This window comes from Peromyscus californicus, unplaced genomic scaffold, assembly GCF_007827085.1.
Source record: "Peromyscus californicus insignis strain IS unplaced genomic scaffold, ASM782708v3 Scaffold_3__1_contigs__length_106647218, whole genome shotgun sequence".
NCBI lineage: Eukaryota > Metazoa > Chordata > Mammalia > Rodentia > Cricetidae > Peromyscus > Peromyscus californicus.
Genome location: NW_026294551.1, coordinates 95,753,813 through 95,772,065, shown reverse-complemented (window position 1 = coordinate 95,772,065; position 18,253 = coordinate 95,753,813). Strand labels below are relative to the sequence as shown.

General features: G+C 45.7%; 1 protein-coding gene across 2 annotated transcripts in view; it reads left to right on the top strand.

The window, feature by feature from the left end:
* The window catches only part of Adcy9 (adenylate cyclase 9), a 133,095-nt gene that overhangs the window by 78,701 nt on the left and 36,141 nt on the right, over positions 1-18,253 (top strand). For both annotated transcript variants that reach the window (XM_052759249.1, XM_052759248.1), the window contains exon 3: positions 11,002-11,192. In XM_052759249.1, coding sequence (XP_052615209.1) covers positions 11,002-11,192 — 191 coding nt within the window. The remainder of the gene's footprint in view (positions 1-11,001; positions 11,193-18,253) is intronic.

Below are 18,253 nucleotides of genomic sequence, written 5' to 3'. Positions count from 1 at the left end.
TTCTAAAGCTATGTAAATGTTCCTAGCACTTCCATTTCCTTTTCTTAGGTTATCTGCCACTCTGTGTGGATCTGTCCTGTTTTTCAAGTAGCTATTGTTGCTGCACAGGGAAATGTCTACCTTGTATTATCGGCCCCTGAATGCTATACAACAAGAGTTCATATTTAATGGTCTCATATTTAGTTATCCTGCTTTTCCCTCCCATTCTCTGTTGTAGTTTTTAACCACTTGGTGGCTGTTCAGTCAAGGTAAGAAGAGCTGCCTCCAGTTCATTGCACCCAGCAGTGAGGATGAGTGTGGACTTCCTGTTCATTGTGGTGGTCGACAGCCCTATGAAGCTACTTAAAGTTTAAATTGCATTAAAAACAACAACAAGTCCAGATTCTTGGTCATACTTGCCTTGTTTGAAGAGCTTGGTATCTGCGTATGGCTTTAGACTCCTCAACTAGGCAAGAGACTGCTCCATCCAGCCCACTGGCCTCCTTCCCAGGAGTCCTTTTGTTCCTTACATCAAGTTCAGGGCCTTGAGTAGAAGCCCACTTCATTTTCTGGGACCCTTTAGATGTTCCTCCTCCGGTTCCAGCACTAAGTTCCGTGTGGCTGACATGTTGGGGCCACACTTACCTCTGATCTATGGTCATGAGTCAGCCTGGTCTTGGGTTGTTTCTGTGGCAACGTCTCATTTTGATGGCAGATTCAGGCATATTTGCCTCCACAGACAGCAGTCATGAGCACAAACTGTCTCTATCTGAACCCCTCTAGGTCTTACATTGTGCTGGCCTAGAATTATATAGCCCAGGCAAGTCTTCCAGTGGATTTTTTTTTTTTTCAAGACAGGGTTTCTCTGTAGTTTTGGTGCCTGTCCTGGATCTCGCTCTGTAGACCAGGCTGGCCTGGAACTCACAGAGATCCGCCTGGCTCTGCCTCCTGAGTGCTAGGATTAAAGGCGTGCACCACCACCGCCTGGCAGCATTTTGTATATTTTAATCCTGTTATCATATATTGTTTTTTAAGATGGCCTCATTATTAATCCCCCTGCCTCAACTCCCATGTGCCAGGATTGCAGGTGTGCACTTTGATGCTTGGCATATTTCTTATTTTTACTAGAACTCAGAAATTCAGAGTTGGTGTCAGTTAATGCTGCGAGTTCTTTTTCAAATTGTAGAACATTTATTCATTGGGAAACCTCATAATACTGAAAATTGGTGAACATGAATCACATATATCAATATGAACAAATCTCAAAGAGAATGCTCCACAAAACAGCAACTTCTAGAAAGAGTACTTGTAAAGTGATGCCCTCTATGTGAATTATTATTAGTAGTAGTAGTACATGTATGTGTATGTATGTCCATGCGTGAGTGCAGCCATGTAGAAGTCAGAGGACAACTTTCAAGGTCGTTTCTCTCCTACTGTGACCCCTGGGATGGTCTCAGTCACTAGACTTGCTTTTACCTGCTGAGTCACCTCAAGACGACCTCCTTTGAATTTTAAAGGGTGCTTTATTGCTGCACATCGTAGGTCAGTGGGAGCAGAACTCTTCAGTGTGCTTTTCTTGACATATTGTCTTTGTCTAAAATGTTGTGTAACAAATTCAGATTTTCATCTTTCTCCTCCGGGTCTCCTTCCCCAGGTTTTTTTTTTTTGTTGTTGTTGTTGTTTTTTGTTTTTTTGTTTTGTTTTTCGAGACAGGGTTTCTCTGTGTAGCTTTGCACCTTTCCTGGATCTCACTCGGTAGACCAGGCTGGCCTCGAACTCACAAAGATCCGCCTGCCTCTGTCTCCCGAGTGCTGGGATTAAAGGTGTGCGCCACCACCGCCTGGCTCTTACCCAGGTTTTATATTGTACTGACCTGGAACTCTGTAGCCCAGACAGGCTCCTCCCTTCTCCTCCCTTCCCCTTTCTTCCTCTGCCCTCTCCCTCATCCCTTTCTTTTGAGACAGTGTTATGTAGGCTGGGCTGTTCTCAGACTTCATCACATAGCCAAGAATGACCCTCAACTCCCCATCTTTAAGTCTGGGGTACTGGGATTAGAGACGTAAGCTACCACATGGAGTTCGTGTTCTTTTAAAATGTAATACAGATAAGCAAGATATGTATAATACAGAAAACAAATGTGTCCTGTCATCCTGGCCCCTGTTACACGTTGGTGTACACTGTGGTTTGTGTTAGCAAAGCCGAGTCCAGCTTAAATAGAGTTTACTTTCCTGTGGCACTGACTTCTCTGTGCACTCAGTGTCGTCTTGGGGGCCATCACCTCTCTGGAACCTTCCTTCCTGGACTTCTGCCCATTTCCGTCTCTCACAGCAGTGGTTCTTCCAGGGTCTGGAGTGGAGTTCAATTGCCACCATGTGGTCAGGGAGCCCCTGAGGGCTCCTGCAGCCCCTTCTCTTAAGTGAGGTCTGTCCCTGTCAGTGTTTTCTGTGAGCCGAGTCTGTGTGTCAGGTCCCCGGGCACACACCCCTGTCCCGTCATCCTCTCGTACAAGGGCCTTGCCTATGCTTTCGGCTTGTCTACAGCGCCGTTGTCATTTTCTTAAGGTGCAAATGGCAGTCCTGTAGTGTGCAGTGGGAAGGTGAGTCCCCCACCCCCTGACCTTCTAGAGGATCAGCTTTGCACACATGGACAGCAACATTTCAGAGGTTATTGCAAATCTCCTACACAGACAGTTTTGATTCTCCTGAGAAGAGAGAAAATGAAAGGCTGCTTCTGGTGCCGCACCAAGGAGATGGGAGACCTTGGAGGTGCCCACAGTGAAAAGGGGTGGGGGTAGGCCAGTGGCTGTGATCCCTGCTGATCCAGAGGACTGCAGCTCTAAGGCCTGCCTCAACTACAGATGAGTTAGTTCAAAACCAGCCTGGGCAACTCGGTGAAACATTGTCAGAAAAAGTATAATGAGGGCTAGGGATGTAGCTCAGTCACAGAGCCTAGGTCAGTCTACTCCCTAGAACTCAGACAAATAAATGGTTGGGGACTTGAGTCTGCCATGTGCCCCATAAACAAGGAAATGCCATGAGAAACTGCTTCAGAAACTAGAGCATCCACGACACAGAATGCTCATTGAAAGATAGAACAACAGTCCAGAGAGATGGCTCAGTGGGTAAGTGCACTGGCTGCTCTTCCAGAGGACCCGGGTTCCATTCCCAGCACCCACAAGGTGGTTCACAACTGTCTATCTCCAGCACCCTCTTCTGGCCTCTGCAGGTACCAGGCACCTACATGTACACAGATAAACTTGCAGACAGAATATCCAAGAGAGACAGACAGACAGATAGACAAACACACACACACACACACACACACACACACACACACACACACGCAGAGAGAGAGAGAGAGAGAGAGAGAGAGAGAGAGAGAGAGAGAGAGAGAGAGAGAGCCCTCTGATGATTTTTAAAGTGGGTAATTTGCAGTAAGCATGTCCCTCTAACTGCAGTGTGATTTGGAAGAACACCAGAAACTCCGGTAAACATCTACAAAACACCCAGTGATGAAGCCTTGTGTGGCTACTCACACAAAGGGTTAATCAAGTTCTTAAGAATCCTATCTTTCCCTTTGTATAACCCAAAGCTTACAGAAGACATGACACCTGTGGTCTGTGGATCTGTGTCCCAGCTGAAGGTGTTCCTCAGAGGCGTGGGTGCGGAGCCATAGCCCGTGAGTCAGCAGAAAGTGCCCTTGCCCATAAACTCATGCCTGGGTGAAGAAGAGCCAGCACCCACAGCTCCTGCCTTGGTGCACACGGTGGGAGCACAGTGAGGCTGTGTGGTGCCCACATGCTGTGGAGGAGCTGCGTTAGCAGCCTGACACTCCAGCTGGGGGTTGGCCCAACCTTTCTGGCTACACTGCCACGTGAGAGAGCTACAAATCGGTGATTCTTAGAGACAGCTTGTGAAGGTCAGGCTTTGTTTTGTGGAGTTTAATCTCTCCAGACTTTTGAATTCTTGCTACATAGAATTTTCAGTTCTTCAAGGCTATTTAGCCCTATTTTTATTTATGTATTTTTCCATCCTAGCTCTACCACGTTATCTATTTCTAAGTCCCTTTTTAAATTTTTTTTCTTTTACCAGCCACTGCACATGCTTCACTTTGAATCTCCAAGGCATGTATATTTTTTTCTGGCTTTGTTTCTTCTTGAAATGTTAGAGCTCTCACATCTTGTTAGAGTCCACATAGTTTTATTTCTTTTTGTTTTAAAACATGTTTGGTTTGTTGAGTAGTGATTCTCTAAAGTCTACAGTTCTGTGGTTTTTAGTGTATTGAAGAGTGGTATAGGCATTACCACGACTTTATTGGACAGGTCCTCACTGCACACAGGAAGCCTCTCCATTGGCAACGGCCCTGGGGCAGCCCTGGGCCACAGCCACTGCTGCTCACCGAGGCCCTGTTGTCTCAGTGTTCTGCAGCAGTTAGCCTGGTCCTCCATTTTTCCTTCATGTTTGTTTAACCCATTGTTAAAATGCCTCTTCTCTTCTGAGCATCCTGTCATCCCCTCAGGCCCTCGGCCCATATCAGGCTGCCTTCTGTCTCTGTGCAGTTCCCTATTCCAGGGGACATTTCACTGAAATGGAACCGTGTGTTTGTGGCCTTTTGAAACTGGCTCTTTTCACTGAGGAACCTGTGACTTTATATCTTTTTTCGAGTTAATCTCTTTTTTGGCTTTCTCAGTTATTTACCTGATACGTGTTCTCAGATTTACTTAGTCGTTTGCAGTGCTCAGTCTAGAACACAGAGCCTTGAGCACGTGGCGCAAACATTCTACCGCCAAGTCTCACTGCCCCTTCTCCAGTTGTAACGTCTGTCCTTTCTGGAATCTGTTTCCATGTGTCTGTTCCATACTTAAATCCCCTGGAGCAGAACCTGACTCAGATACCTTGGCCGCCGCCGCCGCCGCCGCACAGGACCCTTGCCTCCTCTCAGACACCCGTAAACGAGTTGCTTGTTTCAGTCACTGACACCTTGCACATGAGCAGGCTTGACCAGCACTGTGGTCTGGCTCGTGAAGCCCTGCGCTCTCACAGTGTCTATAGTCTTCTCTGGGCCTCTGTTTTTCATCTGTTGTCCACCACTGTTGAAGCTTCAGTGACTTCTGAGCACAGTCCACAGGAGCCTCGGGCCCACGAACTCCTCTTCTTGGGATAGTTACTCTCGCTGTCCCCCTTCACTGCTGGCCTGCCACTCACCTGTTTAGTCATTCATGTCCTTCCTCAGTTTTCTTGAGACTCCTCAGCAGTCATTTCATGCCCACAGCAGCCCCATGCAGTGGCATCATCCCTAGGCTGCAGTGTTTCCATTTCAAAGATGAGGGAAGTAAGGTCACCATTTTCACCTGACTCAGTTTCTACAGCTGGAGCAGTGTCTGCATTCTAGTCCTTTGCCCAGGGCCTGGTGCTCCGTGGGGACTCGGGACGGACTGTTTGTTGGGTAAGTGAATGAGCAAATGAACGAATGGGCTGCTCTTCCAGAATCGTTGGTCCTGCAGCCTTGGTGAAGACTCCTGGTGGTAAACCATCATAGCTGAAGGGTTGATTTTATTGTTTGGACTTATTTAACCTGTGATTTATCGTCAACACATTGAGCCCACAAATCAGTTCCCGAAGTCATTTGTTTTACATAGGAGTGGAAGAACTTGACCTGTATAGAATGGTTTTTGTTTTTTTTTAAATTTTTCGAGACAGGGTTTCTCTGTGTAGCTTTGGTGCCTGTCCTGGATCTCGCTCTGTAGCCCAGGCTGGCCTCAAACTCACAAAGATCCGCCTGCCTCTGCCTCCCAAGTGCTGGGATTAAAGGCGTGCGCCACCACCGCCCGGCCCGGCAAATGTTTTTATTGTTAAAAGATGAAAAAAATTTTTAACCAAACTTTAAAAATTTAAGTGTTTCATCTAAATCTTTATAGATTTTGGTGATTTGATAGGTTAATGCTTTTAATTCTTGTTTTACTTATTGACCAGTTGAATTTTAACTTAATAAGTAACTTTCATTTTATTGACCATTTCAAACAGGACAAAGGGAAGAGACATTTTAGGATGTTTATAGCTAGCCCAAGCTGATTGCCTCTCTTGTGTTTATTGTTTAAATCATTAGTGATGTCATCTTCTAGGCGTTTGTTATGTTGTTCTTTTAACCCCGTCATGTCTTAAACACTCTCTCCTGGCTTTTCTTCACTTCTCTGTCTGCTGCACTGGCCATCAAGTCCCTTAGATTCCTGGCGACAGGAATTCTTAAACAAGAGCTCCACTGAAGAAAACAGATCAGAAGATGCCAGAACCCTTCTTCTCTAAACTTAACTTTGCCACTTATTCATACAAGTCACTAAAACTGATCATCTATGGGTACAAGACAGAGTTTTGTCCTAAAGGATTGCTGGTACACAGTCATCCCTTGGTACCCTTGGGCAATTGATTTGAGGATTCCCCAGGAACACCAAAATATGAGAATGTTCATGTCCCTTATGTAAAATGTCATATTTTCATATAATCTACACACATTGTCCTATATACTTTATCTCTAGATTACTCATAATACCTAATACAGTGTAAATGCTATGTAAATATTTGATACACAGAATTATCTAAGCAATAGACAAGGAAAAATGTCCTGTAGTGGTTTGAAAGAAAATGACCCCCATAGGGAGTGGTACTACTAGGAGGTGTGGCCTTATTAGAGGAAGTGTGTCACTGGGGGTGGGCTTTGGGTCAAATGCTCAACCCAGGCCCAGTGGCACTCTCTCTTCTGCTGCCTGCTGATCCAGATATAGAACTCTCAGCTCCTTCTCCAGCACCATGTCTGCCTGTACACTGACATGCTTCCTGCCATGACAATAATGGACTAACCCTCTGAACCTGTAAGCCAGTCCCAATTAAATGTTTTCCTGTATAAGAATTGCCATGATCATGGTGTCTCTTCACAGCAATAGAAACCCTAATTAAGACATGTCTGTATATGTTTAATATGGAAACAATTTTTCTTTTGTTTTTCATGTATACACATGTGATGTGTATGTGCATACGTGTTTGCATGTGTATATATGTTCTCATGTGTGAGCACTTGTGTGTGTATGCATGTGAAGGCCTAAAGTTGACGTTAGGTGTCTCCCATAGCCTTCCAACTTATTTATTGAGACAGGGTCTTTTAATTGAACCCAGAGCAATCAATCAGCCTGACTAGTTAGTTGGCTTGCTCTGGAGATCCCATCTCTGCCTCCCAAGTGCTGGAATTACAGGTACCTGCCTCATCTGCCTCATTTTCACATGGTTTTGGCATCTGAACTCCAGTCCTGATGAAGCATTTTATCCACTGAGCTGCCTCTCCATGTCTCCGGGTTCAGCTCCCTGAAAAAGGACTTTTGATCCCCAGTGGAGTTTGTAGCTGAGGAATCCACAGGAGAAGAGGGCTGACTATACTGAAGAATACTTGGGGGATGGAGAGATGGTTCAGTGGGTAAGAGTGCTGGCTGTGAAACCGTGGGGACTGGAGTTCAGATCCCCAGCACCCCAGTGCTGTGCGGGGAGGGGTCTGAGTGGGTGGGTGGAGGCAGGATGGTTGGGACTTGCTTGCTGCTGCCTTAGAGCTAGGTTCAGTGGTAGAACTTGTCTCAGGGGAATAGATGGAACGTGATAGAACAGGTGCCAGATCCTCCTCCGGCCTCTGTGTGTGTAGAGCACAAACACACACAGAGAAAATACACAAGGAAAGCTGGGTCTGGAATCCTAGCTTCTTAGGAGGCTGAGGCAAGAGGAGAAAATGGTCAGGGCCAGCCTGGGCTACAAAGTGAGACTGAATCCAGCCCAAGCAACTTAGTAAGACCCTGTGTTCAAATTTGAAAGGGAAAAAAAAATGGGAGAGGGTTTTCTAAGGCCCTGTCTCTCCCCAAGGTTCTATAGGCAGTTAATGGTTCCTGGGAGAGGGAAAGGAATTTCCTTCTTTTTTATGTAGGCACTGGTAAGTTTCCCATGCTTCCATAACTAATTCCTCACCTATGTTCTTGTAAGCAACCCTAATTAAACTCGCTGGGCTACCAAAAAATACAATACAATACAAGATAAAGGCAATCAGCAAGAATGGGAGCTGAACTGGAGAGGTTAATGGTGGTGAATATGACCCGAGTACAGTGTGTGTGTGTGTGTGTATGAAAGTGTCATAATGAAACCCACTGTGTGTGATTAATGTATGCTAATAAAATAAATTTTAAGTATTATAAATGGGAATGGCTCATGTTAGAGCACTTGGCTAGCATGCACTGGGTCCAGGTTGCTGTCCCCAGTGTGGAAGGGAGGGAGCCATGTGAAGTACTGTATACAAGTTCTTTCACTGTGTGGGAATGCATTAGGAAGCACCTCCTCTCTCTGCAGCCCTGTAAAATGAAGCTGATAAAAGATAGCAGTGTTGCTGAGGTAAAAAAATGAATTACCAAGAAAGCTTTCAGGAAATAATACTAGTTATTTTCCTGTATGTGCACATTTAACAAAATAAATACTTTGTCTGCCTTATCTGGGCCTTTTAGCCTGGGTGAGCTGTTCTAGTCATATCAGAAGCCAGGGTCTGTGAGTGTGGCTACCCACTAAGTCAGTAACACGCGGGCCTAGGACTTCCACTAGGCTCAAGCCATTAACTTTTCTCACAGTGGATCTTACTGGACAGCTAAACCTACCTTTCTGTTTCATGCTGGGTTCCTTTAGTGTGGGCAGTAGGATTCTCTTTAAATTGAGTTCTCCATGTTCAAGCATAGATAAAAATATACTTACATTATCTGCCAGACTCCCTTGTTTAGGATGCCTGTGTAGATTCGGTCTCTGTGAAAGAGCACTATTGTCTCTACAAACTGGTCATGCTGAGCTCCCCAAGGAAGATCGGCATTAGAGACAGATTTGGAGCAGTTCTGAACCTGCTTTCCTGTGTGGAGGAGCATGCAAGAGGCGCCCGAGAGTGAGCAGCTCCAACACTTCGTTGGTACTGACAGCTGCCGTTGGCAGGCATACTCTGCTCTGAACTCTGTGGACATTTGGAGTATCACCTCTGCCTCGCGGGGTGATCCTCTCCTAAGCCTTACCCCACAGATGAGAAAACAAGATGAGGAAGTCCTCCAGCTGCGAGGTGCTGGGGCCTGAGCCTCACGCTGAGGGCCTCTCTTCATCACCACCCTCACCCTGTGCCGGCTGTCTGTCACTACCAACCTTCCATCCTTTTTCTCCACCCTCCTTACTCTCTTCTTGCTTCCCTGTGGCATCCATGATGCAGACTCTGGTGACACCCATGGGTGAGTGCACTGTAGACAGCTGCTCCCCTGGCTACACACACACACACACACACACACACACACACACACACACTACAAACTATACACTACACACACATACACTATACATATTACACACACACCAAACATACTACACACACACCACACACACACACACTACACATACAACACACACACACACCACACACACACTACAAACTATACACTATACACACATACACCATACATACTACACACACACACCAAACATACTACACACACACACACCACACACACACACTACAGACTATATACTATACACACATACACTACACACACTACATACTATATATTACACATACACTACACACACTACATGCTATACATTACACACACACACACACACACACACACACACACACACACACACACACACGCATGCACACACACACACAGAGTCCCAGCCACACTAAGCTCAGCACTGTCTGTTGACTACACCTGCCAAGGCTCTTTTATTGGAGGAATCCCCACAGACTAATCTAGAAATACCCACGTCTGGGGATGTCTGGGCTGACCTGGAGGACATGCTGTTCAGGAGGCTTTCTGTTTTAGTCTGATGGTGCTGCCTTAACAGAATACCATAGAATGAGTAATTTATAAGAAGAGAAAGTTACATCTCACAATCTGAAGGCTTGTAAGTCTCAAATCAAGGCATTAGTGATGATTTGGTTGTCTGGTGAGGGCTGTATCCTTCTCAGGGAAGGAGTTGTCTTCAGGGGCCGAAGGAAAAGCTACCAGTACTACATAAAGCCTTTATAAGAACCTCAGACCCATCCGCCACCTCAGCACCATTTCGTAACCCTGCCTCTTAATACCATCATAGTAGCAGACTTTCAGTTTTGGAGAGGACAGTCAAGGTGGCCTCTCTCATGCTCCCAGAGCACTCCATATGTCCTTACCCTGCATGGTGGCGACACTGTCACACCTGCTCGTCTGCCGTCTGGGCTCTCTCTTCAGGTGAGAGTCTACACAGGCCCCAGTCATAGCTGATGTGACCTGCTGTCTCTCTGCATCCCTCATAGTATGCTGTAGACAGGAAGTGCTCGATAAAGTACCTGGTGAATGAAAAGTGACCTGGTATCCCAAATACCAAGCAACAACCAATCCCAGAGATACATGCACAGAGGCATCTTTAGGGCTGTGGTAGCAGAGACAGGCCTCTGTCACAGGGTGCCCAACCTCGGGAACCGGAGGCTGTGCTCAGGCTTGCTCAGCCTTTTCTCTAGTTCAGGTACCGCACTGCTCCAGGGAAAGCTGGCTGTATCGTCCTTTGCAGTGCAGTTGGGCAGTGTCCTGGATGCAGAACCCCGCCTGCTGTTGAGATCAGGGGTGGGTATTTACAGATCAGAGCTAAGCCAAGTGGACCGTGGAACCGGCCCCCCGTCCATTCTGCTTCCTTCACGCAGCAGACATAAGATGCCTTCGTGGAAGAACTGTTAACATTTATTTTAGTTCCCAGAGGTAAAACATGTAGTCAGCCATTCTTCAGAGCAAATGTTACAGAAATAAATGGTGCATCGTGGAGGCAAATGGTTTCTGAGGCTGTGGGAAAAGAGAGGGCGGCAGTCATAAACCGTGGCACTCACATTTGCCCCGTGCTTCCACCTTCCAGGAGCGTGTCCTCCACCCACAGGGAACAAGACCCAGCTGCATTTCAGCCAGCCGTGGTTTCCATCTGTGCTGATTGTAATTTTTATCCACCATAGGTTTGAAGACATACCTGATATCGGGTCAGAGAGCCAAGGAGTCCCACTGCAGCTGTGCAGAGGCCCTGCTTTCTGGCTTTGAGGTCATTGACGGCTCACGGGTGTCCTCGGGCCCTAGGGGACAGGGGACAGCATCGCCAGGGAGTGTCAGTGACTTGGCACAGACTGTCAAAACCTTTGATAACCTTAAGGTTAGTTTTTTTTTTCTCTCTTTCTCTCTTCTACAACTTTGTAGTAATTCTACCATAAAACACATGAACTAATAAACACCATATGGCAAATGAATCAGGATGCCTTACAATTTAGTTTTCTTAAGTTAAGAGTTTAGTATAAAGTTAGCTACATTGTGCATTTTTAATATGCTTGCATTTTTAGCATTTTTATACACCTCCATTTCCTCTCTGTTTTGCATAAAAATATTTCTCATTTGAGTTTTTTTTCCCTGCAATCTGTGGTGTCTTTGGGGACCTCTCAAAGATAATGATAATGTCAGTAAAGGTAATTTTCCTTACATCATGCTTTGAGAGCTGGAATCTATTTTACTTTGGAAACCACCTTAAATACTCTCCTGTCTCTTGAAGTCCATAATTTTGTGATTATCTTCCTTCCCTCCCTCCCTCCCTCCCTCTCTCTCTCTCTCTTTCTCTCTCTCTCTCTCTTTCTCTCTCTGCCTGTCTCTGTCTCTCTCTGTCTCTCTGTCTCTCTCTGTCTCTCTTTCTCTCTCCTTGTTTTTTGTTTGTTTTTGTTTCTGTTTTTTGAAACAGGGTTTCTTTCTCTGTGTAGCCCTGGCTATACTGGATCTCACTCTGTAGACTAGACTGGCCTTGAACTCACAGAGATCCGCCTGCTTCTGCCTCCTGAGTGCTGGGATTAAAGTCGTGTGCCACCACCCAGCAATTTTGTGATTATCTTAAATTGTGTTGGTATGGATGAATCTTGCAATGTAGTTCTCTTTAAAAAAGAACACTGCTGAGAACATTCTGGTGTTTTGTTACTGGAGCAGAGATCTCCTGTGGTAGTCTAGAAGTGCCTATTTCTGGACTGCCATGTCAGAATAAAACTACTAAGGAATTAACACACTCAGCCTTGGGCATAAGCAGTTTTTCTCCTTGTGAGCTATTTTTCCCTTAGCAAATTGGATTTAGTTTCCCTACTGGTTCCCTCTGTTTATGTTTTTACTTTTACTTTATTCATTCTCTCTGTCTCTCTCTGTCTCTGTCTCTCTGTGTGTGTCTCTCTGTGTATGTGTGTGTTTGCATGCATGTTTCTGTTGCCTGTTGGGGTGTGTGTGTGTGTGTGTGTGTGTGTGTGTGTGTGTGTGTGTGTATGGAGGCCAGAGGTCAACAACCTCTGCTGTTGTCCCCAAGAACCATCTGCCCCCCACTTTAAAAACAGGCTTCTTTCTCACTGGGACCTGTGGCTCACCAGTTAAAGCAGACTGTCATGCCGTGTCCTGTCTCTGCCTCCTCAGCACTGGGAGTGAACATGCATGTCCCCAGACCCACTTCTTCACAGAGGTGCTGGCACCACACTCAGGTCCTCATGCTTACATAGCGAGCCTTTTTCTGATGAGGATTCCTCAGCCCTTCTACTTATTTTCACATTTAAATATCTGCTGTTTCCATTTTTAAAAAGAGAAAAACACACTTCTAACAGTTCTTTGCTGTTCTGAGTGTTCAGATAACGAAACAGTGGGACGATATGGTAACAGCTGGCTCGTATGACTTACCTCAGCCATTAGCAGATGTGAAAGCTAGCTGCATGTCTGTCACTTTAAGAGTTTTTATAGGCTGGTATAGTGACTTATTCTATAATTCCACCACTCAGGAGGCTGAAGCAGAGGATTACTGTGAGTTTGAGACCAGCCTGAACTAAAGAGCTAGACCCTGTCTTGAAAAACAAAAATAAAACTACCTGTATCATGTGGCTGGAATAGCCAGGCACCCATCATCTGATTACTTGTGGTCACTGCTGTGTCCACACTTATTGAAAGTACTCATTTGTCATTGTAGTCATGTGCTGTATTAGTTTAATGAAGCTTCTTTACAGTTCTAACAGTTCGGACCAAATAATCCTGGGTGTTGGGTTGTGCTGCATGTTACCACACGGTCAGTACCACCTCTGACCTTTGCCTACTAATACTTCTGCCAGATATACCCCTTCCCCAATTATGCTAACCTGAGATTTCCCCAACGTTGCCCAGTGTCACCTGAGAGAAAGGGGAAGAACACTGGGCTACTAGCCTGGGTGACAGCCTAGGATAGTAGTGGACCCCTGTAAATGCAGGACAGTCAGCCTTAGAGATAGGGACAGGTACTTCAGCAGCAGTAGAAGGGACCTCCCACTCTACAAACTGACTTAACACAGGTAAGGAAGGATAAAAAATGTGGCTTTCCAAAAGTGTTCTTCTTACATATGGGAAAGTGGTCTCCCCCAGGCCTCAAACTGAACCTTATTTAAGTAGAAAAGTAGAGCTCAAAACTCAAACTTAATGACGTGTGTTCATCTGCCTGTTGGGCATGCATGACTGAGTCCCCCATGACACCCTGGCAGCTCTAGCATCAGGGATTCTATGCCCTAAGACAGATTTCTTTCATATTAAAAGACCATTTTCTTCTAGTTGCAAAGATTTGTTTTGATCTGAAGGGCAAAAACTCCTTAGCACATTCTATTGCCGTGTACACATTTCCAAACAACATGAATTCTTGGAAATGGCATAAGGATCTATCAAGTTGACTGAACTGCCAAGACATTTGTGAAAAGGGGGAAAAGAAGATCTTTGTGTCCCTTTCAGGAGGGAAAGATAGTTCACGAAGTATAATTTCTGGGTTCTGGATGGATAGTTTGGGCACATGGTCAGGTTTTTTCTGACTAGAGATATCCCAGAATATTGGGATCATTTGGATTCCACATTTGGGGCACACAGAACCTGAAAAGATAAAGGGAAGGCCACCTGCTGGAATAGCTACTGCACGGAGCTCTTCTTACAGTCCCATCTCCCCAGCAACAGAAGTGAGCAACCATCCAGTCCTGAGCGCTCAGGAGCACTGGGTCACTGCTCTGATTCTACACATAGAGGCAGAACACTGAGTCTGCATCCGAGGCAGTGAAGATGATCACCAGCCCTGGAAGATCCTCCTCAAGTAGAGTTTGCAAAATACCAGTTGTCCGGTCTGCATCCTTTGTGCCAGTTTCTGCATGCACCTCAGTGCCTTGGGCGTGTGACATTGCTTCGTTGCCTCGGTGATACCATCTGCCCTAACACGAGCTGCTCCGTTGCACTGGAATCCTCTGCAGCATCTGTTTACTTCCCCTCAGCAAGCTGCTTTTTCTTTGTCAGTGGTTACTTCATCGAGGAAAGGAAACTCCTTGTAGATTTGTGACCCTGTGCCCTGAGGAGGCCTACCGTAAGGGGGTGTCACTCAAAACGTGTTCCCTTGTGCAGTAATTCTCAGGACGAACACAGGTGTGACAGGCAAAAGGAACTCTGGTCTGGTTGACTTGTGAAATTCTGAGTCAGACAACCCAGACAGGGTCTCTCTGACCTCAGAGAGCTGCATTAGTGGTTGTTGCTACCTGCCCCAAGAACTGAGAAACCAGAGAGGTGTTTGGGAGGCACTCCTGCGATGTAACCCAAACCAGCCTCAAATCCTCCTGCCTCAGCCTCCCAAGTGCTGAGAGGAAAGGCATGTGACCACACATTTGACCCTGTTTCCCACAACTATAAGTCAGAAAATATTTTTTAAAGAAAATCTGAAGCCCGTGAGAAGGCTCACCAGGTAAAGGTGCCTGCCACCAAACCTGACAACTAAGTTCCGTCCCCAGGCCCTCGTGGTGGAAAGAGAAAGCTGACTCCCACAGGTTACCCTGATTTCCACATGCATACCACAACATGCATACAACATAAATAAACAAAAATGTAATAAGGAAATCATGTATGTTAGTTGAAGTAGAAAGATATACATAATATCCTTTAATGAATGTTATCAGCCGTGCAGTGCCATTTGTAAGTGAAATTTCCCCAAATACTAAATATTATTTCCATAACATAGTAACCCTCTTCTTTCCTATGGTCTCCTGAAACTAATCTATATGGATTTTTTTCTCTTTCTTTTTCTTTCTTTTTAAGATAGGGTCTCATGCAGCCCAGGCTGGCCCAGAACCTCGGATCTCTCTGCCTGTGCTTCTGGGTTTATAAACCTGGACTTCCAGGCTCGGCTGAAGCTAATCTATCCTTCACTTGGATTTTTTTTTTTTTTAATCAACCTTAGTTTTTAAGTCCAAAAGTCCTGTAGGGTTGAGGAACTAAATGAAAAGTTCAGTAATTCAGTGTTCTTTGATTTTATATAAGGTGGCTTTGAGCTCTTGTGTGTGAGTTTTCAGTTGTTTACTCACGGTTCTGCCTCCAGTGTTCGTGTACCGCTTCCTGTTCTCAGGTTGGTGGAGCCTTTCTTCTCTGTGGCAATTGCTGCTTTGTGTTTTCCTCTAAGGATTCATTTCTGTTTACCTCTTAATATTTTCTTGGCAGAAATCATCGGCTTTGAAAGTGCTCCTGCTCATACCTAGTCCATTTTTTTAAGTGACAAAGTCCTCACCATAGATGACATAGTTAACCTGATGTCTTCTTCCCATCACGGAGCACCTGTGTGTGGTGGTTAGGTCAGATGGTTTTCTTTTCGTGTTTCGCTTGGGCTCATAGCTCCTCCGTGGCTTTCTGACTGTGACTCTGTGTGGGTGGGCCTCTTCTCTTCTCTCCTGGGCTTCCTCTTGTGTAAAATGGAACTTGTTGTCCATGTGTCATGGGTGTTTCTGAGGAGAAAAAGCTTGAGACACAAAGAGCTTGGAGAACTCAGTGATGCTTGTTGTCACAGAGTCATGCTTACCAGCCAGCCATGTCCAACATGGCAGTCATGGCGGAGGATGCTTCTTCTAGTACCAGGACACATTGCTAACTAATCAGTGATCAGTAGACTAAACAGGCAAATTCAGGCAGGACCTCACGGATGTTTCTATCCCCCAAAGAGGCTTCCCTGTTCCCTCCTGTGGCAGTTAGGAAAAGGGACAGGTGTTGACTTCAAAATGATTTATCTTGCAATAGGCAATAGCCTGGAGTAAAAACAAACAAACAAAAAACAGCAACCCTACGTTATAACTCTGTGTCATGTATTCTGACCAGAATTATGGTGTATACATTGAAACATACCAGAAACAGATGAAAACATGTCCATGCGTGTTAGAGGAATAGTTATGATTTTCCCTTCAAAGCCCATGTCCACCAAGGGGGAGGGGAAAGGTGAAGTGTGCTCTTGGTGAGTTTCCAAGGACTCTCAGGTTACCCAGGCAACAGCCAGCAAACTCCTTGGCCATAGGTATGCTGTTTAGGGGATTGTAGCATTCCCTTTATTGTATATGTACCAGTAGAGCCGCTCAGGAGAACCAAGACAGCAATGACAGCAGCTTGGGTCATTTCAGGTGATCGATCGGGAGCCAGCAGATCAAAGTGCTGGGATTATTCACAGGCCCTCCTTGGGACAGGAAAGGCAGCCAGAGTAAAACCCCATGGTGATCAGGGGCCAGGAACTCTTGAGTCAAACCCCCATATCCACAAACCGTCTGTCTTCAGAAGGCTTATATCTTTTTCTTTGTGCGAGAGCTTGTGTGTGTGTGGTGTACACATGTGTATACATATGTATACAAATGTGTGTTCTTGTGTGTGCATGCGTGACAGTCAGGGCAGGATATTAGTTGTCCTGCTCCATCGCTTTCCATCTCATTCCCTTGAGACCTTGAGGGTCTCTCAGTTGTACCTGGTGCACAATGTTTTTTTGGCTAGGCTGTCTGTCCAGTAATCCCCAGCAACCCTCCAATCTCTGTCCCCGCTCTAGCTCCAGGATCACAGGCTTCTGGTCACTCTTAGCTTTTTTACTCTAGATACTGGGGTCTGGGTAGAAGTCCATGCTTGCACAGCAAGTGTTCTTGGTACTTCTCAGCACCAGAAGGTTCTGTGTGGTCAAGAGGATTTCCTGAGCTCGTCTATGGCAAGACTGCAGACCTGACTGCCTCTCTGTGTCTTTAGCACACAAACACTTCTAAATCATAGCTGTTGTCATTATGACGGTGAATGCTCTCTAACATGCCTACCAGCCTTGCTCCACAGTGAGCCATGCCTCCGTGGGTGTATAGGAAAGGCTCTTGTCTGGGTTGGTGGGAGGTTCTTGACAATGATGGAGATGCCAGCAGCTATAGGGGAGAGATGGACATTTTGGTGAGAGGGAAAAGTTCCACAGATGTGTCAGTGCTCAGCAAAAGCTGGGTTATGAGATGTTTCAATTCAGATTGAAATTAGGTAGAGAAACAGTCAAAGGAAAATTGCTGTGGGGTGTAGAGAAGGAAGGAAACACTCCATTGTGTAGTAGATGCCTCAGGCCACAAAGGAGCTTCCAGACTGAACAGGGTGTTGAGACAGGAGAGTACCTCCCCCAGGGAGGGTGGGTTTTTCTGAAATTTTTAAATTTTCATTTGTTCTAAACTTTTTTGTTTGTTTTTTGTTTTTTTCAGGACAGGGTTTTTCTGTGTAGCCCTGGCTGTCCTGGAACTCACTCTGTAGCCCAGGCTGGCCTCAAACTCAGAGATCCACCTGCCTCTGCCTCCGGACTGCTGGGATTAAAGGTGTGCACCACCATTCTTGGCTTTTGTCCTAAAACTTTTAATTAAGAAAATCTCCCCAAAAGAAAGTGGCTGAGACAGAAGAAGACTGTCAAGGAGCCCCGTTTTCAGAGTTCATTGAAACGTTCTGCTGCAGGCCTGGGTCCCTCTGGAACCACCTGGCTAAGAAGTCCCTGCCCAGGGAGCTGCCCATTACCACTGTGTCCCCCTTGTCCAGCCTTTCACCCAGAGCAGACATCACCAATCCATCAGTTCCCTCCATATAGCCAAAATGTGCTCTTAAAACCCTTCTAACTGAAGGGTTTGTGAAGTCAGTACCTCAGGAGTAGAGCTGGCATACAAAATGAAACTGCTTTGAAGTTTGTGTGGTAGCACATGTCTATAATCCCAACACTCAGGATGTAGAAGCAGGATGATTACAACTTCAGAGACAACCTGAACTTGACTGTGTGATGAGTTTAAGGACACCCAGGGCTACACAATGAGACCATGTATTAAAAAATACATATTTTACTTTAAGTGTGTGTGTGTGTGTGTGTGTGTGTGTGTGTGTGTGTGTGTGTGTGTGTCTGTCTGTCTGTCTGTC